Raw genomic sequence first — 26,115 nt, forward strand, 5'->3', positions numbered from 1 at the left:
CTGAAATATTCCAACAACTATTCGATGGGTTTGTAAGAAGATTTGTGTAGACATTCAGACAGCTAATCAGACAGTTAATCGTTTTAACATTAATGATCCTCTGACTTCCCCTGTCGCCAAACCAAGAGGTCCACATTTGATTTGTGGTTTTGAGTGAAATATCTCAAAAACTATTGGATACATTAACATTGAAAATTTGCCATTTTGGCATTTATGCTCCCTTCAGGATAAAATGTATTAATTTTGGTGAACCGGCACCATCGTTTAATTTGTCCAACACTTTGGTTTATGACCAAATACCTGTGAAGCTGATGACATTCCCCTAAGCCTAGCAACTGTTATATGCTTAGCATACTAACAGCCCAGATTAGGACGGTTAACTGGAATATGTCATAGGAGATTGAGGAAACGTGCTAAATTGAAATTCTGGCTTCTTGACAACAATACGGCAGCTAGTATGTTCTCCTTTTTATTTTTATTCAACAATTCAATTCAATGCAAACACGGCATACCACAGCCATGGAGACAAGCAAGTGAAGTACATCAGTGGAGATTCTGCTTGTCCTAAAAAGCTCCATGACCAGAAATGTGATAAAACATGGATAGATGCCTTCTATATTTCACTTTAAAATTAATTCCTAGTGTATCAAAAAATGGAAGATAAAGCCATCAGCTTTGCATTTTAGATCATTTAAGTTGTCATCAATAACCAGAAATACACATCATAACATTAACATCTGTGATTTTTTTTTCCTCCACCATATCTCCACAATCGTGGACGGCACCGACCTACCCGGTTTCCAGTGCAGAAGGCAGACGTTTTTTCCTGGGAGGGTGTGCACTGAAGTGGAAGTAGGAAGGACTGGCTGGGTCGTGTTGACTTTATTATTTCCCTCATAAAGTTTCCGAAGACAAGACACTGAGTTCAAGTTGAGTTCAATCGAAATCATGTCACATAATCATCCTGAGTAAACAGTTACCTTACTGTCTGAGACGGACGCTGATTTCCTGGACGTGCGCCAAAGAGCGCCACAGAGCCGTTAGTGTGGACGTAGACTCTTAGTCTTGTTAATGTACTAATTTAATTAGAGTTTGACAGATTTTGGTGAATTGCTCATTTTTATTCATTTATTTATTTACAGCAGTTTTCCTGTCAAACCTACAGTACTCTATTTTACAGAACAGATACACTTTATTTTACCCAGTGCAGATGTTTAGTCGCTCTAGTTTCTTGTTTTATACGCTATATTATCTCGCTAAATTAAATATTTCAATCACAATGCTCTCTGACAGGCCGACTGATGACCAGTAGGTGAGATTTATCAGAGACAACAGCGGCATGAATATCCCACCCTTAGCTCCATGCATATTCAGGTTTCATCTTGTGGATCGTAACTGAATTAGAGGTTTGTGTGTTGACATTCATGGCTTTCAAACCAAGCGAGACGCTTTCTGGCTGATTGCGCCAACATGTCAGCTGATAATTCAGGAAGTAGAATACACATTGTGAGATTGGACGGCATTGTTCACTAAATGACGAGATCTGTCTTCCTCTCCGCCTCCTTAATTATCTTCCTCGGTTATAATTACACGTGTGAAGGTCCAGAGGACAATCACTGTTGTGCTGCACTGTCTGCTAACTGTTAGATGAGATAGGCAGGAGATACTGACACTGGCTCTTAATGAAGGTTACTGTCTGCTGTTTCAAAATCACCGGCAATTCATTACGAGAATGATGCAAAATCTGCATAAATCATCCTATGTCATTACATCTGATTAGCAGTGCTACTGTATACATCCAGCTGCTGCACTGATAAATGGTAAATGACACAACGCAGTAGCAGAATATGACTGAGTTAAATGCTGCAAAGTTGTCCTTTAGATGACAGTAATTGTTCCTCAAAATCCACAATATTACCACCCATAAACAGCTGACAGTTAGGACACACTGGAGGCTTTCATTAAGAATAGTGATGACTGGGAACAGTGAGTGACCTGGGGGTCCTTAAGCAGGCTTGTAATTCTCTCTTAATGAAGCCGATGAATAAATGATTTGAGGCGCTGTGCATGAGGAGTCTGATCCCCCGTCAGCATGTCTCTGTGGAGTTAGTAGGAACCTCACGGGAGTCCTCCTCCTTCCTCCTTCCCCACCCCTTCCTTAATCCCCACCTTTTTTTCTTTTTTTTTGCAGCCCCCCTCTCCTCTATTTGTTTTTCTCACCTACAACCCTTCTCCCTCCACATCATTCTCCCCCCCCTCCACGGTCTGTGATCCTAATCTCCCCTAAAACATCTTTTCCTGGACTGTGGGAGTTGGCAGATTGTGAAGGCCACCGTTAGACACTGACTGACTCATCCCGTCATAAACAACTGGTGGGTGTCGGCACGCTGGCGGCCCTCCAGTTTCAGACACGCTCATTTTGACAGGTCATTTTTTTATGATGCTGATTGTTATTTTCCCTGTTATTGTTTTTCTTCCTTGTGACTTCAGATGGGGGGTAAAAGTGCAACTCTCTGAGATCAGGCAATCTTACTCTCTGGGACAGAAAACAAAGATGACAATAATAAAAAGGAGAACCAATTGCTTTTTCATTTCATTTCCACTGGGAAATCAGGCTGAGGGAGGAATAAAGGAGCTATAATAATAAAGTTTAAGAAAAAGGGCCTATGGCTTTCCGTTCCCTAAGCAAACCGCAAGCGGTAGCCACTGTGGATAGTATAGTTGCTCAGGGTCATCCACATTATTGGCGGTAAGGCGAGAGGATGTGAAGCAAGTGGTGGGAGCAGGTGTGGAAAAAACATATAGATAACAGTTCGGGAATTCTTAGTGCCACGAAACACATTATGGACAAATGCAACAATGTGTTAACAGCATCTTAAACCTCTTCCTTCATTCACTTTCTTTTAAAGAAGCTGAAAAGCTCTCTCTTTCATTTCCTCCTGTTTCACACGGACGACAATGAAAGAAACTGATGAAAGGTGACAGACGAGGAAAGAATCTGTTGAGATTCGCTTGTAGGCCAGGCACAAAATTCAGGTAAGCTATTAGAGACTGAACTGCTCTCAAAAGCTGATAGTAGTTAACATAATTCTACTTAACCAGAGTGTTTTTTAACAGTGCATCATTCTATGCTGTGGCATCGTTATATTGCTCATTACAGTGGCACATAGTGCAGCTATCTCCGCATGAACATCCAAGTTAATGGGCCACAATAAAGACACCACTGTCTTCATTTTCTGGCTCAGTTTTCTAATGGCCCACTTGGCTTTCTTGCCTGTTCTCTCAAAGGAGCCATCTAGGGGGGGTTTAAGACCTCCGATATTCTCAGCACACTCTTTCCTCCCGGCCCACGTCTCCTTCTATCCATTCCTCCACTCTTCCTCATTCATACCCCCCTCCCTCCATTCATGACAGCTATAGGCAGTCTGTGCTAGCCCAGGGCCTTTCCCTCTGCCTGTAGTTTCATTAGTGGGCCCCAGATGCTTAGCTGCTTACAAAATTATCAAGGGCCAAAGCCAACTGGCTCCAGATGGGACCCATCTATATTCAGATGAGCTGTTTCCTCACATTCAGAGCAATCCCACCCTGATGTCCTACAGTGTCGTCAACAAACATGCTGACAAACACAAACACAAGCAAGTACAAACAGATGCACACATTCACAGAGGAAACTGTGTGCACACACCCAGCGCCACCCAGGCAAAACACACACACACACACACACACACACACACACACACCGCCTGGCTGGGTGGCAGTGCACTCTCTATAGGAAAACAATAGCTTAGCTGGTGAACTGTGCTTTGTGCTGTCAGCTTAAGCTTTTATCCTGTATTGTGTAGTGGACAGTGATGCTAGTTTTTTTTTTTTTTTTTTTTTAAATGGCCATTTTTTACGAATAGACTGAAAGGCTGACAATTCAACTGTGGCTCACTCAGATGATTTAAATTATTTGGGACAAGCCACTCAAGGACTATACCCAGTTTGATGTGGAATACAGGTTAAAGTAGGTCGTCACAATCTGGAACAATGTTTCGCCGCCTTTGATTGATAAGTAAACAAATCTGATTGGCACTTGCATACTAATTATGTCACTCAACACTCAACATGCATCACTTTTTCATTCTAATTGTAGCAACAGAAGGGGCGATTTGGTTGGGCCAAGGGGATCCAGAAAATATGTCAAAAAATGGGTGTTTAAAAGTAGGTCAGCTGATCACATTGCCTGTCCAGAAAGAAAACAAGTCCACCGGAGCTAACGGTACAAATCAGTTTGAGTTATTTTGAAGTAGGCCACCGACCCCACCCCATGCACCCCTACACTGGATCCTAGGGTTCCCCCACCTGCCAAATCCCGCTTTAACACCTGTTACATGTGATGAGGAGTCAATTGATGGCTACTTGGAATATTCTATAGCCAAGTACTTCCTCCTCTGGTAGTCGGAGGTATACAATGGATACATAAAGATGCATTGGTGCATTGAGCAGCAATCCTTTACTGTGTGTCCAGCAAACAAGACAAGGACACCTGGAGCGGAGGAGTCATCACAGATGTTGATGCATATTATGTGGACAGTTGACTGGGCATGCTTGGTAATCAACTTGTCATCTTTCTACCTTTTTTTTCTCCATCTTTTTCTCTTGTAACTTTAATGCTAGTAATTAAATCTCAGGCGTGAGTTTGAAACAATCAAACTCACCAAACTCCACTGCATTTCAGCGCTCACATCTCTGACACCTTGATGCATTCAAGCTCATATAAGCGACACATCCATAAAAGTGTCTTGACACACAGAAAAAACATGGTGAAAGCTCATATATTTAAATCTGTGGACAAAGTAATAGAGGGTAGATGTTCAAATGACAGCTAGCTAAGACAAGGGACCGTTGAGAGCTAATGGAGGTTGTGTGTGTGTGTGTGTGTGTGTGTGTGTGTGTGTGTGTGTATGCCTGTCTGACTCATGCTGACGTGTATCTACACAGAGAGAGTTTTGTATCAATGAGAGCAGAACAAGACAGTCGCTGAGGAAGAGGCGAATGCAATTACGGGACGAGAGGGATCCATTTTCAAAAGAGAGAGGAGAACTGTTTTGTGGGCCTGCCAGCTGCAGATACTGGCTCTGCTGAAGCATCTGTGGAGCTGGAACCTGCACCACATCGCTGTTGACTTAGCTGAGCCATCTGAATTCATTACAGCGTATGACACACACAGACTTCTGTCTTGGTCGGAATGCAGATATCAACCAGTCCTACAGAGTGTCCTAATATGTCCCATAAACACCTGACAGCAGCTTTGTGGAATCGCTGAGATATCCATAATCCTTTAGTTGGAGTCAGGGGGTCAACTCTCCGTCGTGCTGAGCACATCCAATAAGCTTCAAACAGCCTATAGCCAAGCATCAACACCAAAACCTCCTCACAGTATTCTGCACAGCATGCATTCTTGACTGCTCTATATCCAATGTAAATCCTATCACACCGGGCTGGGCTCACAACGACAAAACATTTTACAACGTTCATGAGACGAACAGAGAGGGGTGAAGGTGAGGTCTTCCGCCTACAATACTAAAAGCAGCCGCTGACTTACAGTACAGTAATCAGGGGACTGCTGGCTGCAGAAAAACTGCAACGCCTCACCTAGTTCATTATAAGATGACACAACCAATTTGTACCTCTGCCTGCTGCAATCTACCAAATCTCCCCTGACAAAAGCATTTAGATTAGAGCGCTTTCAGGGAGGGCTGCGCTGACATGCGTACCCAGCCTGTAAAAGTGGAAATGAAGTGCCTTTTTAATTCTCCTCCAGGCAAACATAAAACTGTCCAGGTAAGTCATTTGTGGGTTGAATGGAGAGCCAGAAGCAAGTTGCCTCTCTGTTGCAATACCCCTCACTCATTCACCTTTCTTTTTTTTTTTTACCCTTTTCTCCACGGCAAACTGTGCACAAACACGTGCTGCTGAGGACAAATGCAGCACACACACACACACTCCTTATCCTCATCTAGAAGATTATTAATCTATTTGTTACATTTTGTCCTATTATTTCTACCACATAATCCTCTTTCACTTCCTTTGGCAGCATGCTAATGAGTTTCTGTGAACAAGGAAGCTGCACGTGCCATTGATTGTTCTGACTGGCGCTTCCCCCTGCTCTCTCATTCTCTTTTCCTCTCTCCCTCTCCCGACTACCCCTCTAGTTTGTCCTACCCAGAAGAATAAAGACTCCCAGATGGAGCAGGAAAGTGGAAATGGAGAAAGGTGCCATTTCATCTAATAAAACAGATCGTTGTGATCACTTTCCTCTCTTTCAAGTCTTTAAAGACAACTGGAGTGAGGTCGAAAGGGAGAGTAATTGCCCCGGAAGACGAACATCACTCCAGATTTCGGCTCGAGTTACCAAGTGACTTTCACAGCTACATTACATCAGGTGTTCGCTTTTTCTTCCTCCAAATATTCAGATTCATACATCACTCCATTTCCTCTTGGTGGGCTGAACTAGTGACAGATAATTAGATATGTGTGTGTATGTGTGTGTGTGTGTGTGTGTGTGTGTGTGTGCGTGCGTGCGCAGGCTCCTTTCGCTTTCTCCTGCGCTTGGTTTTTATTAAAAGATTTTGTCCGTCTCCCTTATCGCACAGACAATGTTGACGGAGAGGGAACATCGTATATAACATTTTTTTAATCTAACAATCTTATATGAAACCCATAGACTGTCTGTCGAGTGATTGCTATGGTTCCCACTCCAAAGATGGGCTTGAGTGCAGGGTCGTATGTTGTAAATTGTATTGTATTAAACACACAAGCAACCACAAAGACAAAAAGGCCGCAGGCACAGGCACAGTGTATGTGTAATAAAAATCATGTTACAGTAAAACATCACAAAGTTGAAAAACATGGATGTGAAAAGGCAGCAAAGCTACTCCGCTCTCTTGAGGAAGACAGTGAATGTATAAAGCCATGGCAGATAATCTATTTCTTTCCTCTAGCCTCAAGTCGAACAAGTATGACCACAGGGAGATGAGCAAAGAGGGATTTAGGTGTGACACTCTCGTACTAAACAGTGAATTGGTTGCAATATAAGACAACTACTACATAGGGAATTTATTTGTTTCAATACATTGTGTTTTAATACTCAACAAGCAACTCAGACATTGCATGATACCACTGAGACTCTTGTTGTAACAAATAATCTTCGTTATTACATCCTAGAGACACCATATAGTTGTGATTCATCTTGTCCTATGTAGGAAGCCAGGATATTTCTCTTTACATTTCCTTTGTGTACTACTGACATGTGTGCCTGTGTGCTTGATACAGGTCAGGCGATATGATGGGATGGTAGTAAAAGCCAGGATGGGGGCTGAAAACCGGAGGTCCTATGATGTTTTTATGAAGCGAGTCTGTTTGGAAATGAATTGTTAGTCTCGCTTTTATTGCTCAAATTACCCGAGCCGGTCCTTGTCCTGTTTGCCCTTAATTAACAAGCGTTCAATTCCCCTAATAATTAGCGCAAGCTATTAGCTACTTTACATCACTCTTCATTTGTCGACAATTAAAAGGTCTATTATTAAAAGGCATGCCACATGGTTAATTGGACAAAGTGGCTCAGCGGCAGGGGAAGAGGAGAGTGCGGACATGCTGAACGTAGGGAGGAGTCACAGAGGTCCTCACACAACCTTTACAGTCTCTCTGTCTTCAGTTTGCTGCCTGACACTCTGTCCTCAAGAGAGAGGCCATCTCCCTCGTCACACACTCTCTGCTTATGGACCTAGATGACCTGGATCTGTAGTGCAGCAGTTAGAAGAAGGAAATGGCGAGAGCTTTTTTCTTGTCTGTATATGCATATAAATACATGTGTATATGTTGTATATGTACAGTATATATAATTCTTATATTCTAATAATGAAATCAATGCATAATATAACACCAATTGCATAAAGATTTGTATCAATAAAATGGGAGCCTGAGACTTGTACTTAAATTTAGGGACCACTTAAAGTTCAGCAACACATTTAACTGGAGCTGTAGGCTAACATATGGGAAAACTAGTGATAACCAACCATAAATATCAGCAGAGCAGGGCACAATCATCTGAATAACAGAAAAGATAGAGGAAAGCAAGCAGTACCAAAACAAAGCAAGATAAAAAAACTTGTAAAAATAAGTAAAAAGGTGACAGGACAAACAGACAGGAAGTGAGTTTTCAGGGGGGAAAAAAAAACACTAAAGACAAATGTGAGCAAGAAGAGAGACACAGGACAGTGAAGGAAGCCTTTCTCTTTCCCTCACCCTGCCTCACCTCCCCTTACCTTCGCCCTCTGCTAGGGCTTAACAAGTGGCAAGGGAAGCAGGCAGGCCAGAGCTGTTCTGATTGACAGAACAATTACTGTGAACACGCACTGCGATGGAGAGGCAGACATCTCCAAAATAGATTTCCCCTATGCTGTTGCATCACACGCTTACAGGAAGGATTTTAGTAGAAAAAGCAAAATTGCCCTGACTGACTGACTGACTGACTGACTGACTGACTGACTGTTGACTATCTGTCTGTCTTTCTGTCTGTCTGACTGACTCGGAGCTGACCTGCTCAAAAAGCAGTCTTCTGTTTTTGTGGGATTTTTTTTATTTTATTTTTATTTTTTGTTGCCTCATAAAAAAACAGAGGAAAAAGCATTTACCCTTGATCAAGGTTGGCTGGTTCTAACTTTAGAAGCAATGTTTGGCAACCCATTTCCTCCAACTCTGACTGTTCATCTGTTAGCTCAGTTAGAGGTGTAGCTATTTTTATCCACACACCTACTGACTGACGAAGAAGTGGAAAGTTAATTAAAAGAGGCACCGCACATCAGAACGTTTCCAGTATATTATAGATCACGAATCTAATGAGCTAGAAAGACCTGTATTTTAGGGTGTGAAGTTAGAGTAACAATAATAGAATTACATGTAAATTGTGTTTGAATGGTCTTTTAGTTAGATCAAGGCTTGCACATAAAGTAAATATATCAGTGAGGATGTTGCTGTAAAATCACTTATGTATATTCAATCAAACGTGGGAGAACTGAGAATATTAGTCAATAAATCAGTCAGATGATCAACAATTACACATTTTCATATTTTCTTTAACAACAACACCAAACACTGTCTACTTCCAGGTGATAATCTGCTGTTTTCTCTATTTAATTTTTGGGCTTTTGGTCGGACAAAGCAAGCCATCTGAAGATGTCACCTTGGGCTTTGCGAACTTGTGATGGATATTTCATCCTATCTTTGAACATTGATCAAAAACAATCTTCAGATTAATGGATAATAAAATAAAAAAATAAAAAATGTTCTTTTATATCTTCTGCTGTCATACTGTGCCCTCTCCTTTTACTCTACTCCACACGGGACTCCGTATGAAGCATCTGTTGGTTGATGCAATCAGTCTCATGCAGCCGTCCTGGCCATTACCCCACCCCATGGCATTCCGGCCTCCAACAGCTGCATTATACCACGCTCTCTGACTTTCTAATTAGCTTATCTCGGAAAATAAGGATGCTGGGCAATTCTTTGCTCTAGCAGTCTAACATCTAGCAGGCCACAGGGAGTTTGGTTGGCACCTAGTGCCACCAAGGGGGCTGTTGTCTCCGACAGACGAGTTCAAGAAAATATGGTTCTGTCCTCAGCCTCATAGACACTCTTTAGCATTTTTTTTTCACTTTGAACTTTAAGTCAGTTACCAATCACGAGAGCCAATTTAATTTAGGAGATTTTATATTTTTGGAATTCACAGTGAGTAATGAATATGATGCTAACATTTTCAAGATGAAACAGGTTTTAGCTTCTCAACTTGACAGATGTAGCTCCATGAGTCCATAAAATAATAAATGATTAGTTTGCTATTCCAGAAATGTTATTCGTAACACAAACAAGCAAAAATAAAAAGCTCCACATACTGTACATTACATAACATGTACCTGTTTTTTCTCCTCATCTCATGTTTGATTAACTTTCCAGGAGAAAAGGAGCTCACAGAATAAAATCGATTGCTAATCTGTCACACGCTTCAAAAGGAAATTAGTTTATCAATCATTTATTACTTATTAAACATGTAACCTGTAGCTTCAAATACCGCATGAAAGTAAATCCAAGCATCTGTCAGCTCTGATGTCTCCTGGATGGAGGAGTCATGGAGAGAGGGATGGAAGGGAAAAAGAATAGAGGACAGATCCTTCCACCTGTAGCGGCGAACGTCCTGCAAGACTGTAATCTGCCAGTTGTCTCTCACTGAGACACCCAGCTTAGCCGAGGCCAGCCAAGCCCCGCAGCCTCCAGCACCAAACGATGCTGGGGCCCCAGGACATAAGGCACCTGCACGGGGAGATAAAGGCTTCAACTCCTGGGCTAATACTAACGATTGCTTTGATAAATACAGACGTGGGGTGGTGGGTGGTGGGGGAAGCAATCTTTTCCCGCTCACTCTCTCTCCCGTTCTCTCCTCCCTGTCTAGCTGTCTTAGTAATCTCTCTTTCTTGTACTTTGTGTTTTTTCTTCCTACAACCTCTTTCTGTCTGTTTCTCTGCGACTCCCCCTCTTCCTCCCTCTCTCTCTCATTTTTTTATCTCTCCCTCGCGCTGTACCTTCTTGATCCTGTCCTGTGTGAGTTTGGATCAGACAGGCGAAGCTCTCCGCGCTCTGCCTTTTTATTTATTCCATATCTGTAACTGTCAAAAAGAAGATTGCTACTTTAGGAGCTGTCTGTGCTTTGTTGTGTTCGTGGAAAGTCAAATAGAGGAGGTTGTCTTAAAAGCATCTTGACCACTTTGTGTGGACACAAACAATGTCAACTACGGTCTTGGAAGCCCTAGACAGTTGAAAATGGCTCTGCGAGTGCATGAGACATGATGCCTCTTAGATGGCACAGTGCTGAGAGGAGTGGTTAAAACAGTATTAGCCTGGGGAGGTAATTGGAGTCGGGCCTCAGCAACGTTACCTCCAGCTGTGTCTGTCACTTAAATGCCTATTTATGAGAGCTTATTGAAACATAAACATGACCAGGGTTGCATGATTAGTGTATTAAGGAAAGCTTTGGGACCTAAATGACCCAACAAGGCTGCTGCTCAGATTAATACCTAAGACATTCAAGATTATGTCAAATGGGAAGTCAATACCATTCAGGAAGTGACCTGGGACAATAATTACCAGCTAGAAAATGCCAGTTAAATTATGAGTGCACGAGACTCTTATCACATGTACAGAAATGGGGATTATACCTTTTCTTTAAAGTACTGTCAACACAGTAACTTAACTGACAGTGTTACAACACTTACCTGAGAAATAAAACCAATTTTAAAGCAAGCACCTGTCACCTTCACTGTAAATAAATGGTTAGCAGGATGGAAGATAGTAGTGGCTGGAACCATGAAAAAAAGCCACATCTCCACAAGCACAACAGAGAAACTCTGAGTGCAAAGTTGCAACTACACCATAGAGTCAAAACAGGGGGGAGCGAGGCAGTCGAGCTGAGCTGCATCATGTTACGCTGTGCTGTATCGTCGACAGCAGTTCATCTTTCCTGTCTACAGTGTCGTGCCCATTGTCTCCTCCCATTAGCCTGCGACCGTGGTGCTACGGTATGGTCGGTGTGGGTGCTACGCTAGCAGAAGCAGACAGCTCAGGGTGGCAGATGCCTGGCTTTTCTGCGGATGCCCTCCATCAACTGATGACAGATGTCAGGGCTCCTCTTGGACGGCAACACTTCATCACGCTACCCTGTTCTCCCTCCTCGCCCCACTGGATACACCAGCCTGCTTGGCAGACGCAGCGGCCAACCCCACTGCACCAGACCCATTCCCTGCTGCCACACCTATTCATTCGCACACACACACACTCACACACATATCTCTGCATCCATCAGTCAAGCGTTATTACATCAGACAGCCGTCATACTGGCAACCAATGGATCACATGCTAATGCGCCCAGACGCATCCACTCTGGAAATCTAAAGTATCAGTCTTTAGGGTGGGTGTGTGTGTGTGTGTGTGTGTGTGTTAGGGAAAGGAAATGTGTACTGTTGGGCAGAGAATAAAAGTTTTTTAAAGTTGCAGAGGGATTTAAATTCTAGAGACCACAACGTGGACTAATATCTACAGATTAAACCGCATTATTAAACAGAATTTACATTTACCTATAAAACAATGCTTGCAGAACTGGTGCTAATATTTTTATTGCACACTTACCATTTTGGCCTGCTGGTAGACTTCACTACAGGAGACATGCCATCTCTGTATAGGCTCTTGGTCTTGGAGAAGTTGACCACATTGAAAATGACTCTCTGAAAAAAAAAAAGAAAAATTTTAAAAGGAGATCAAAGCCACCAAAGATTTAAATCCAGTGGACATTTTCACGACTATTAGCATGATGAACTGGTTTCATACTATCACTCTGAAAAACAGTTAGTTGTGGTAATATGCAAAGAAATGCAACAATGCACTAACAAAGCCAGTGACGGAGAATGCTGTGTGCTGGCAAACATGTATGTAAACAATCAAGGTTTTAAAATGTTTGTGAGGAAGAAAAGGCATCAAATACAAAGGATACGAAGAATGCCTTTTAGTGAGTAACACTGAATGTAAACATAACATTGTTCACAAAAAACGCCCACAGGGCACCTGTAATATTTGGCCATGGTAGTTAAAATAAAACAAAATGTGAACTGAAGTAAAAAGAAAACAATTTGAGACTGAATATGACAAAGTGGCATAACACATAAAGCCTTATGCAGTATAAATATATTTGATTGAAAAGCTACAAACTGACTTTACAATCGTTTCCCGTCTCATGTGACTTGGGAGTGACTGTAAAATATAACTGCAGAAGAAGCTCAGAGAAAAGTAAAAGTTGCCACCGTGGATATAACCAACACTCAAAATCGCTCTACATATTAACATGACAGTGACAAGATAAGGCAGCTTTAATGTCCCGCAGATGATCCCATGTTGCAGTAACAAAGTTCCCGATAAAAGGCAGCAGCTCCGAGGAGTGCCACGCTCTAATCTGGTAGGACATTACGGTTCTCCCCGGAGGGATGCTGCCTGGCCCAAAACATTAAGCTTTGCCTGAAGCACAGAGGACAGCCGTGGTGTCTGCCTTTCCACCTCCACTGGACCCAAGGACTTTCTTTCTTAGCTAGAATATTGTGGAACAGCCCCTCCCCTTCCTCCAGCCACCAATATGCATGATTAGGATCAGGAGGAGTGGGAAAGTGTGGAGAGAGAAATGAATAAATATATTTTCTAAAAAGTCAAATGAATGGCGATGGTAATACTGCGGTGAGGTAAATGAATCCTATTGATGGGGCATATCAAATTACCAACTAAGTCCAGGTGGTGGAAGTTAACTGGGTGCTACTGAAATCCTATTACAGACTCCCCACCCTCCTTTTCTTTCTCCCTTTCCTCCCCCTCATCCATTTCTCCTTTTTTTTCCCCTGCCTAGCATCAGAGGAATGGGGATTGCGGATTGTGGCAAGCTGATTCAGACTTAGGTAAAATGACATCTAACTGATGTTGAGACTGGCAGCAGGCTCCTGTAGCAGGGAGATAAGACCATTGCTGCTGGCATTTCAATTACACTTTACTGCCCCGCACATCTGTTGCGAGAGCTACTTTTCAGCCTTTTCCCCTCAGGCAAATACAGCCTTACTCTGACTCCACTGGCTTTCTTTGACTGCACAGCCTCCTTCCTCATTCTTTATCCACAGCAAATTCAGATTGTCTTCCTCCTTAGCTTCACTCTATCCACTGTTTGTAATCTATTTGTTCGGCCTGTTTAACTCAGAGGGAGCCGAGACTGGACAGATGACAGAGACACAGGCTCGGACGAAGAAAAAGAAGGCTCAGTTGCAGACAGAATGATACACAATACAAGGGTGGGAGACAGTCAAGCAGAGAAAAGGGGACTGTAGCTAGATAAAGACATACAGCAGGGAGTGACACAAAGAGACAGAAGATAATTACACAACACTGATAAATGTGGGTAGGAAACAGAAACTTACTGAGGAAAATAAACTGGGCTCTAGCAGAAAAGTGGACAGATGTAGAGGACACAGACAGGTGGGCTGGTAGGTAGGGAGGCACATGTAGAAGTCTTAGTCTCCCCCTGTGTCTCTCTGATTTCATTGAAGCTAAAAAGATTAAAAGAGAATTTTTTCGTCCTATGATTAAACAGCAGATCACAAAGTCTGTCTTTAACAAGAAGAACTTTGAGGAGCTCAAAAGCAAGGTACTAATGCACTAACAAGTAGACCAGCATGGGAAGACAAATATGCCAAGATACAACAGTGGAGTGTCCTTTTGAGTAGTATCTGCTCACTGTAGTAGTGTTAGGTCTCGTATACTGGGAGCTGACAACTACAGTTTTGTACATATTTTAACATCCTCCGTATCTAAGCATTATACAGTCTGTTTCAACTCACGCACACATTTCCGAACGTTTACTCTGTCACTAAACTAAACGTACTATGGATTCTATGTGTATGCCATTTTTGTCGAGAGGTCTTTTTTTCTTTGCTCTTGCATCTTTTCTGTATTTTAATGGCTCCGAACTAACCCACTGTATCACGGTTTGTTTGGAGTGATGCAGCTGAAGTCGTGTTTACACAGATCAACATGATCGCTGCAATTTTTGGTATTCATTTTTGTTGTTTTCTTTTTTTTTTTTTTGCATGAAATTGTGCTTGTGTTTCCATTTGCCAAGATCACCTCTCATCGCAAAGGCAAGCACAGATCGAGTTTTGGGGCTTTGTTTGACAGAAGCTTCTTCAAAATTACCTAAACCCTTACAGTATGTGTATGTTGTTTTACCTGTTAGGTATGTATTTTTTAACCTGGTCGAGGATAAAAGGACACCAAAACACATCTTAAAATGTAGTTACCTCACAGTTCTGAGTTAGAATCATTTGTAAAGTTTGACCAGAAGTCACACAGCTGTAGGGAACATATATGGTCCTTTTCTTTCAGTAGATTAAAAAATGTGGTGCATGTCCTACTGTGTGCATACCTCTAGGTTTATACAGTACTGTTTTCTGACAGACATGCCAGAGAAAGTGATGCAATTTTTTTTATGTGAAACAAGAACAGTGCATGACGATTAGCACTGCATGTACAGTATGAACTACTGACTAGTTAAATTCTTTGTGAGTATACTTGACCAATAAAACATCTCTATCTCGCTCTCTCTACTTCTCTCTCTCACACACACACGCACACTCGCACAAACACACACACACACACGCACACATATATTTCAGAGAATTAAAATCAAACAAACTGCTGTGGGGCCAATTCTCCAGATCGTTGAAACTTGCGCACAACCAGGACCAATTTAGAACATGTGTGTGTATGTGTGTGTGTGTGTGTCTGCACATGTGTGCTGCCCTGGAAGATTTAATTAGGCTGGGAGCAGTTAGAAGAGATTAACATCCATGCTGTCTGAGCTGTCATGTCGACGGAGCGTGTCAAAGCCCTCCGCCGTCCCCATCACTGCTGAATTACAGACTGGAACAGGTGTCTCTGTGGTGTCACAACACACACATGCACACGCACACAATTACAGCACACAGATGACAAAAGAGGTCCTTATATATTGCATCCGACTAAATAAAACAATTACGTTTCTGGAAATGATAACTCCAGGTGAGATGTTGTCATAAGAAAAAACTTGCATGAAGGCAGTTTGTGCATATTACAACAGCTGAACCTCAGTGTGCCTGACAGAATCTTACAACATGCAAAACTCAAATGAACCTTAATGGTGCAATAAGTAAGATTTTTACTCTCTCACAGCAGCAGATAACTATAATTTATCTGCAGGGACTTAATGAGGTAGTTGATCAAAACCAATGACTCAAGAAATACTTCTTGCAAAGCCAAGAAAATCAAAATTGACGAATAAAACTTTGCTTAAAAGTAGTAGTTTTCCTTTTGTAACACATTACACTAAGCACAAGGTCACACGTACACACATACATCAGGGTTAAAGTAAGCACAGATGTCGCATTTAGCATCACTGAGGTGTCTAAATGACACATTTCTAACCCTAACCTCTTTGTTAAACTTTAAACAGACCAGCCAGTCAGACAGCCACACAGCTTAGCACCTAAAATAGCCTTCCTGGTGCCACTTCAGGATAGGATTGCATTTAGGACCAAACACTGTCTTTTGATCTCCATCGATCCAGCGCGTGGCCAGATAGCATTGCTTCCTGGAAGAAGACTGGATAAATTATTAAAGAAACCATTCTAAATGTGTAGTCCAAGACCTCTACTGAGCGAATGAACACTTTGTCCTTTAGATGGTGATGGCTGAGCACACTTTATTATGAATGATCTGAAAAATAATAATGTCTCCAGAATGAAAAAGGTGTTGCTGCTGGGAAGATTACGTTCTGAAACCATAAAAATAAAACACTTGCAGGATTGTTAACTAAAAGTATTGATGGCCTTGAATACCAAAGTGCTGTTCTTTTGACCAGACAAACTGCAACTAAGTGGAACTGAGTTTGACTTTATGATAGATTTAAGAGTAAGTATCATATATTTCTTCAGTCTGAAAGAGAAGCTATACAATCGGTCTGTTTCACTGTTTTCTACTTACATAATTATGTATACACATTCTGCAGAAATATCAAGATGTACATGCAGATTACAATATGAAAAGAGAGTGCGTTCATGTGGTTCCTGTAGGAGGCCTACAGATCATCCTATCATTGTTCTGCAAGAATCCACTGTGCTAATGGGGGCAAGATACAGTAACTGCTTCAGGGACTCTTGTTACTGACCCCGGGCTCAGACCAGGGCAAGTGAATGAGGTTTTTCTTCTTTAAAATCAGTTCATCACAGAAATATTATTAGTCCCACAACACTGCACTAGAAATGTTGCCTAGCGGTCTCAATAAAACAACAACAACAACAATGTAGCTGAGACATTGCGAATCAGGTGAGGTTACCAGTGCTCATCACTAAACTGTGGTTCACTGAATCACCTTGGCTAACACTGTGATTTCCTCACAGCATAACACAAGCGAGCAGAGCAGATCTGTGAGCCCTGTCCACAGCCATCAGAGACAGGCAGGCTGATAGCTGCTGGCAGCTCTGCCTGTTCCTCTCTTGTTGTCTTTGATCAGTCTGATCACTGACGCACAGTGTGCCAACTACCCACAGTACTGGGGACTACCTGACACCACCAGGAGCACAACGCACATGCGCGCACACACATACACACACACACACATCCAGAGTCCAGCACAAGCACACATGTGCAGCAGTAGTGGAATGTACCACGGAAGTACATTTATTCAAGTACCATACTGATGTATAAATTTGAGGTATTTGTACTTTACTTGAGTCGACTTCCACTACAGTACATCACAGGGAATAATTGTTGCTTTTTATGTCACTACAATCAGTGAAGGGTTTATAGAATGTGCTGTGTGCTGTTTTGTTATGAATTAATCTACCTAACAGTTTATACAAGTAAAGCTGATATGATTAGTCAAATAATTAACAGAAAATTACTATATTTTATAATCATTTCAGTTATTTTTCGTGCAAAGATATTTCATGTGAAGAGTTTAATTTGTTTTTAACAACTGACAATTACATACAATACAATCACAGCTAATCACTACTCTGGGGAATAACCCAGACACAATTAATAGAGACATCTTTGTGAACTTTTTTTTTTAATTTGTGCAAATTTTGTATAAATAGAATTACACCAAACAATGAATCTCGTTCCAGATTTTAGAATCAGAGCAACTGTTGCTTTATTGCAGAGCAAAATTATCATTATTAAATTAAACAAACAATCACTGATTTTCATATAATTCACAATGAGCATTTCCCCGCATGTACATCATATGTCAAACTGTGAAAATGGGTGTTTACAGCACACAGATACATGCATAGATTCATGTGGAATAATATTGTAATCATATAGTAGTTAGGTGATGACTAATTAGGTAGTATTACGTAGCATGATGTGGGAAATGTTGAACTTTAACTAGTGCAGCGATGTGTGGGCTGCATTATGCAGCATTCAACAAATCATTCTGAAAAATGAATTGAGAAGCTGGATATGAATACATTTATTTATTGATTTTAAAGAGTAAGGGTAAATTATAATGAAAAATAAGGAGAAGGAACAATGGTAAAAAAATGGTATACTAAAGGCATTTCAAGAATGCGGTTTTAAGGCTTCCTGACTGCAGGAACATATTTCAATGTTTCCGTGCAAATTGAACAGTAAGTACTGGCGTGTGTCACAGCTGTTCAACTGTATTAACATAATGCAGTTATGCAACTTACATAGCTAGCATGACACTATGTTCCACTGACAGATATCACTTCCTGGCAGGTGACATTTGAAACCAAATGTGTCACTGGCAGATACCAATCCTCGTAGGCAGCTGTCACCTAAGTTGATACTTTTCTGGTATCTGAGCTAACGTGGGCTCTGGGTGGAAATCTATGGTTTATTACAACTTAGGTACTTTACTTTTAATAGATCACGTCATTGGCAAACAGTAAGTTATAACAAATATGTCTGCTGTAAACATCCATCACAGCTTACAGACAGACTTATTACACTTGCTGTTGCACACTCACGACTCACAGGAGCGCTTACATTACACTACCGTTAAATTTAAATTTAGACAATCAGCCAACAGTGTCATCTTGTTTGTAACTTGCATGATTGTGTGACTGTTGGGCCTCCTTAGACCCATTTTATTATCTACTTTAATACATTCTGAGATTTAAGCAAGTACTTTGGTGAGTACAGTGTTATCATAACTACAGTAATAGAACAAATGGCTGTAATAAACTTTAGTTTTTAAGGCTCAGGGGCATCTGTAACTAGTTGTTTATTTTAGAACTCATTAAAAATCAGGAAGTCTTTTCAGACGGTTCTGGTGACTCCTCTGCGGCCACTACGGCGAAGGCCTGCACAAGCAGGGCAGCTCAGCTGCGGCTAAGCTCCTGTAAAGCCCGGTGACAGCGACGAAGGTCACAAGCGAGCAATAGGTGGGGAAAACAGTATGACATGGGAACACTGAGGGACAGCCTGAGCCCCTATGGGAGAGGACGGAGGTCATGGTCTCATATGTGTACGGTGGGACACGTGTGCGTCAGGGAGATAGAGGTACAGGCACTCCTTCGGGAGCACATGCATGACCTTGAGTTAAGTCTGCTGTACATAACCTGACAGACTGTTCACAAAGTCACATGCTGACAATGTCATCCAGTACAGCTAAATGTCAGCAATGTCACAAACACAAGCACCCCATGGAAACACACACACACACACCTTACTATTCCTGCTCTCTCTTCTACCTTCTCCTTTTTTCTTTAGTGTGATGTTGTTGCTGACAGCTTAGGTCCCCAATGACCAATGACAACTCAAGGTGCTGACACAAGGAAGATGATGATAGGCCCCTTTAAACACATTACAGGCATATAAACACACACACAGATAAACACTATACCCTTCACCCCTCTGCTACTTGCCCAAATCACTCACACATGAAGTTACACTGACAAAACAACACAGTAACCTAAAGTAGTTTGTTTGTACTTAGTCTGAGATGCCCCGTGGAAAAGTGAGCTAATATGCGGGGGAAGTTGTGAGATACCTAGCTATTGATCCTGGGGGCCACGAGTCCCAGCAGCAGCCTTTTAAATGTCAGCTTTTAATTTCCTTCTCGCTCCTTCACTGAAAAAGATTTATTCAAAGCAGTGCTGTTCCAGGAGATATCAGATAGCACGGTGACAGTCTTTTAAAGAGCTTTTGTTTGGTTTCGGCATTCACAGCTTTTTGTATCAGACTCTTTTATTCAACCAGCGGAGGAGGAAGTTTCTGTATTGGGCAGTGAGTTGAAAGGCAATCTCTCCCCTTCCATTGTAAAGCGATGTACAACTGGAACTTCTTTAATTAGGGCTTCTCTCGCACAGAGTGACAGCTACAGCCAATACCCTCCAGACACTGATGGAGGTCACACACAGAGACACACATGCACAGATACATACCCACACAAATAAACACCGGACAAAAAACATTAACCTTCTGTATTAAGGATGATTTTTTTTACAGCTAACACAATAAACTAGCTGTGAAAGCCCAGAGATAAACATTAGTTCACCTCTACAGAAAGTCTTTTATTGGCTTCATTTAATTACCAAGCCACATGCTATAGAAACATTGTGGCACTATAATAAGATCATGTAGTGATTTGTCAGTGTCTGTCTCAGTGTGTGTTTTCGTCAGCAATGTGTGTTTTTGCGCCGGTATTTGTAGGGTGTATCATGGTCAGAAGCAACAAATTGTCAGATATATAAGGACTCCAGTATATCAGTTTAATTATCAGGGTGTTTGGACAGCTCCCTGGCAATAAGACCCTATGTACTTCCAACATGCAGTTCCCCTTTTTATTACCACTCTGACCACACCATCCTTCACAGCCATGGATGAATAGGTATGAAACTCATGTCATATGTCCAGCTGACACAAAACAAAATAACTTTTATTCACTCTTTTATTTTGTCACGTAGCAAATCATAATAACTAGTGGTTAGTAGAGTACATACTCTTGTTAGTAGAGTAAATACTCTACTAACCTGGGTATCTGCTGAGTCCAATCTGATATTATTTACCTAAATGTTGCCAAAATATGTATCTGCCACATTTAAATACTGCAACATCTGTTTCAGACAACTAACATTGTTTTTCACAAGTGACGTGATTAAATACTAAACGTACTGATTCAAAACTAAGTTGATCAGCTCAAATTAACTATATGGTATGAATAAATTTAACTGGGAGGGAAGACGTTTCACTCTATTTTTCAGTATTGAAACAAGATCACAATGTTTTCCTAACCTTAACCGAGCGAGTGCCTAAACATAATTGCAAGTGGATATTGTATTGCAAAAGCAGATTTAGCAAACAAAACAAACACAATTCATTGTCAGAGGACCTTTTGCAAGTACATTTCTGCAATATGTTGATAAAAAAAAATTCAATCCAAATGGCATCGTGTTTCTTTCAAAGTTAATTTGCTGTTGCTAATTAGTAGTAAATGAAAGTAATTTCTAGGAGACAGGGTTGTACAAACATGTTATATAAAAAGAGAAGCGTGATGAATTTCTGATGAAAATAGGACTAGAAAAAGTAGAACAAGAGGACCTGAAGAAAACAAGTTTTCCCTTTTCCAGATTACGAGCCATGTGTTCTTCATCTGAGGATAGAGCTAGTTCCAGCCAGTCCACCTCCACTCTCTCAGCAGCAGCACTGCTGCTGCCACAGGCACTCAGTGAGGGATGAACAGAGCAGCAGTAACAGCCAACTGCTGCACTTCTCCACTGCCCTCCTTCCTCTTCCCTCCACACATTTGTCTTCTCACCTTCTTTCCCCCCTTCGCCTTCTGCTTTAAACATGGAAGAGTTAATTTGCTCATTCTGCAGGCAGCATCTCTTTCTATTTATCTTTCTTCTTGTTTTTTCCCCCCCAATCTCTCTCTCTCTCTCTCTCTCTTTCCCCCGTCTCTCTCAGGCAGGGCTGTGCTGTCAGGCCCTTCCAGAGCAGTGGGGTTGTCACGAGTGATGGATGACTATCAACCTTCTGCTGTCTTCCACTACGCTCCTGGGAGATTTAGAGGCTCGCTGACTACCAGGCATGAAAACCAATCTCTCTTTCTCATTCTTCCCTCCCTTCCTCCATCCATGCCTGCCTCGCTCCTTCCATCTCGCTCCCTCTATTTCAACATCTCCTCCGTTACCAAAAAAAGCTTTCATAATGGAGAGATGTGTGCAAAACAACATTGAAATTCGTGTGCGGACAGAGGGAAGCGATCGCTCCTCTTGAGGGTTATTGTGGATATGTCAGAGGGGAATAGCGTCCACAGAGTGATACGCCCGGTCTTTGACAGCCTATCCTGCCCATCTTCATCTTCTCCATTGCTTCTAGCTCCTTCACAGGCTTCCAACAGATGAACATTCATCCAGGTTGCTCGTGCTGGTGGTAATTATGGCACGGAATAAAGGTGCTGGGCTAATTGCTGTCTCAAAATAGTAATTGCTTTATTATCGCAAACCATTTTTGGTAATGATTGTTCAGAGGCCTCAAGTTAATGCAATTAAACAGTTTCATTATTATTATTATTAGTTGTGTTGAAGAACTGCCTTTTCTCTTTTCTGCAATGAATATACAGCACAATGAGCCACACATATATGTGTATATGTGTATACTACAATTTTGTCACTTGCTTACAAGTTGTCAACATTATCTACACCATAGAAAAATAAAACCAGTCTGCTGCAAAACATTGGTGCCATAAATAAATATCATGTTCATGTACTTCCAAGCCGATTGAAAAAAATATCATGACATGAGATCAAGGTTAGAGAAAAAAAAAACATCCCGCCCAGTGATATTTCCTTGACTAAAGACCCATTTCAACTAAAACATCATATCCATGAATTATATCCATGAATTATCAAATACTGTGTCTCCTAACCATTTCTGATAACCACTACCTTTCAAAACGTGTCTTGGGAGGATATTTGCATTCATTTGCAAATCTAGGGAAGGAACCATGCTGGCTAGTAGAATAAGCATCAACTTAAATATGCACACAGTGCTGACACCACTCTTCAAAAGAAGGAAATAGACATAAATGACATGTAAATGTTATTTAGATTGCCATCTAATAGCATGCAAAGCAGCACTGTGTCTCACCTTATCAAATATTTGAATTAGAAGATGTGGCCCCACCTCGCTCTTGGTCTGCATATAATAATGATACCTGTGTGTGTGTCTGTGTCTGTCTGTATGTAGCACTGTGCATGCATGCATGTACTGTATGTGATCCCGACTCAATAATGATCTCTGGTCCTATCTGTCAGCACACTACATAGTTCATACAGTGTAAGAGGTAAACACATGTGCATTGCTTTCATTGACATTTGCTGGGCTCATTAAAATCAGATCACATCTCAGGAGGACAGCTTGAGGAGAATTCTTGTTTTCTTGCCTTTGCTTAGACATAGTGTGATGCTTAACTTTTGCTTATATGGGCCTTGTTAGCTTTGTACCTATCAGGTCTATAGTCCCGCTGAGCTCAGATATAGAAAAGGTAGTGCACAGCTTCAGGTGAATTACAGCCACAGGCTTCAGATGCCAGTCTGATCTTAAGCTTGCTTGCTTTAGAACACGATGCATACTTTGGATTTACCTCTATTGTAAAATAAAAAACATCTACACAAATATAAAGCATAAGCTTTACAGAGTGAGGATATCTTAGCTGATGTGTCCACTCAAAACAGTCTTGAGTGGAGCACTGTTGTAATAGGTCAAACAGATTTTGCCCCCTGCAATGTTTTCACGCCTGCACTCCTGTAGTATCAGTTGTCAGAGTAAATATGTTATTTTTGTTTTCCTGCACAATCTGCATTAATTAGAAAAAGCACCCCCCTTGGTCAGGCGCCGCACTACTGCCAGGAGCCACAGGGCGAAAAATGAGTCATTTTGAAATGAATAATGGATTTGTGTCTGCAGGGAGAGAAGAGGATTCACAGAAGTGTATGTGAGTGTGTGCCGGGGTGTGTGTGTGTGTGTTTGTCTGTGTGTGCGTGTGTGTGTGTATCTGTATCGACTAATGTGAGGGTGTGAACCCTGCGTCGAGTCTATAAATACGTCCTTGCTGGTCATTTCACTTGGCTAGATCAGCCCTACACTCTTCCAGATGCTCTCTCTCTCTTGCTCCCTCTTCTTCTGTCATTTCACAACCAGACGTGAATATGCAGATGTGTGAGCAGGACGGTGCAGAGAGAAAGAGGGGTGGAGCAATAAAATCATAAATAAACAGGAGCTTTGGGGGTTTTCCTGCCACAGTAACTGCTGCCATTTGACCTCGGGCGGTCTGTGGAGGGCAGGGATGATAGATCTGCCCTTCTCCGTCCTACAGCTGTTCACACATCAACAGCAGAAGTTCCAATTAAAATGTTGAAGTGGCGGCATCTTTATCGCTACTGACACTCTAGAGGCCCATGTGTCACTTCAGGCCTGGATGAGCTGATGAAGGAGACTTGGAGAAGAGAGGAGGAGGTAGGGAGGTTAATGAGAGTCCAGTACTACTGCTACTGGCAGCCCATATTCTCGGTCTCTTCTCTTGGCACTGCTGCCACAGGCCTTCAGTCTGACACACTCTGATATAACACATTCAGACTAATTTGAAGTCTTGTGGAAAACAGAGAACAAAACATGAGGTCAAAAGGGGATGAAGGCTTTGTGTAAGTGTGTTTGTGTGTGTGTGTGTGTTCACAGCAGCTACATTAGAGAGGATGGAGGTTGAAGGACACCAAAGCTCATCGCTGACAGTTGTGCTGTGTCAGCGGGAAGCAATCTCGTGGGTCAGTGTTAAACATGTGGAGGTGGGTCTACGAGGCCACTAACCCCGAAGCCATGCTGGATAAACACATAGTGCTGAGAAACTGAATTCAGTATGAATGTTGTGAATGGCAGATGCCCCAGTAGAATATCAATCACTTCCTGCACTCCACGACACACTCCTCCACTTTCTTCTTCTCTTTCTTCAGAAGACTGACATGAGTACAGCGTACATGTTGTCAGATCCAACCTGTTTTTAGCTATGATGTTGGCTGCAGATTGTCCAAAAGGGTGAGCTGTCATGATCAGACGAGTTCTGTGCTTGTTAATTTGTGTGGCATCAGTCTAGACTTGCAGATGTCGACATGTCAGTGTCGCCATCTCCAGAAAAAGACAGCAACAAAAGCAGCTTTTGACACTAACACCACCTGCAGGCAATGTGTGTGTTTTTTTTGTTGTCATTGTGGTTGCAGCTTCTGGTTTTAGGCCTGAACGTGTGTATTCGAAACGTCACAAGATTGTCATTTTTGATTGGTAACCGAGCTTCAGGATTTATGTAATGTGAGCTGGTCTTAAAGGACCAGTGTGTAGGATTTAGTAGTATCTAGTGAAGTCCTGTCGAGTGACTCTGCCCTCCCAAGTGTGTAAGAGCAACCACAGTGGGAGCGCAACGTGTGAAGAATGTTAAAGGTCTTATCTAGAGTCAGTGTTTGATCTGTCCAACATGGTAAAATCGATGGAAGTCTATGTCTATACATATAAGGCTCATTCTAAGTTAACAAAAGCATAATGGTTCTTATTTTCAGTGTGTGTAATTAACATGAGAAGACCTATGCAGAATGGCCAAACCAATCTACAAGTGAGCAGCACAGCAGGGAAGTAGAGAAAAGTTTGTCAAGTTCATTGGAGTTCAGGAAAACCTGCATGCTTTTCTTGCTGATTAGCAACCAAAGGTTTTTAATATATATGATGGCCTGACTTGACCTGGTTGGAAAAGACTTACTGGAAATTAAATCCCCTTGATGTTACAACAAATCAAATCATCAGTACTACCTCTGCTGTGATGAAGACATATTTATCACCTAAAAACACCAACTGTTGGCTGAAATAAAATAATGAATGAATATGAATATCACTGTATCACGCTATCCTTCGGTGTATTAAATGCTCAAATAGAAATACAGTTCTCCTGCCAAGAGTTGTCAGGGGAAAAGGGTAGACTCCATGAAGTTACTGGTCCCAGAAAAGAAATAGTCTGGCACCTGTTAGAGTGTTGAATTAGAGGTTTTAAACTTATACAAATTAATCAAGATTTTATCATGATTTAGAGGTGCTTGGTAGATTTTGTAACCTTTTGACAGAGCAAGGCTAGCTGATCTTTATGCTAAGATAAGCCAACCAGCTGTTTCATCCAGCTGCATTTTACCATACATACTTTTTCAGGCCAGTGTAAGTCAAACAAATGATTATTAACCTTAACTCTCTGCACTATTTCCAATATTCATCCAGTAGAAAATAATGATTTTCCAGTTTACTAAATTATTTCAATTATTACCTCAAACACACACACACACACACACACACACACACACACACACACAAAACACTGATAAAGAATACACCCTCTGACTGCATGTGGTGTCATGGACAAGTCTACACCTGCAGGTTCTGCTTGTGCAGCAAATCGGCAGC

At 41.6% G+C, this 26,115-nt stretch overlaps 1 protein-coding gene across 1 annotated transcript in view; it reads right to left on the reverse strand.

Moving 5' to 3' along the window:
• Nucleotides 1–26,115, reverse strand: part of agbl4 (AGBL carboxypeptidase 4) — a 249,305-nt gene that overhangs the window by 138,026 nt on the left and 85,164 nt on the right. The window contains exon 4 of the mRNA XM_019262716.2: nt 12,220–12,314. Coding sequence (XP_019118261.1) covers nt 12,220–12,314 — 95 coding nt within the window. The remainder of the gene's footprint in view (nt 1–12,219; nt 12,315–26,115) is intronic.

Source organism: Larimichthys crocea, chromosome XVII (genome assembly GCF_000972845.2).
Source record: "Larimichthys crocea isolate SSNF chromosome XVII, L_crocea_2.0, whole genome shotgun sequence".
In the NCBI taxonomy this organism is placed as follows: domain Eukaryota; kingdom Metazoa; phylum Chordata; class Actinopteri; family Sciaenidae; genus Larimichthys; species Larimichthys crocea.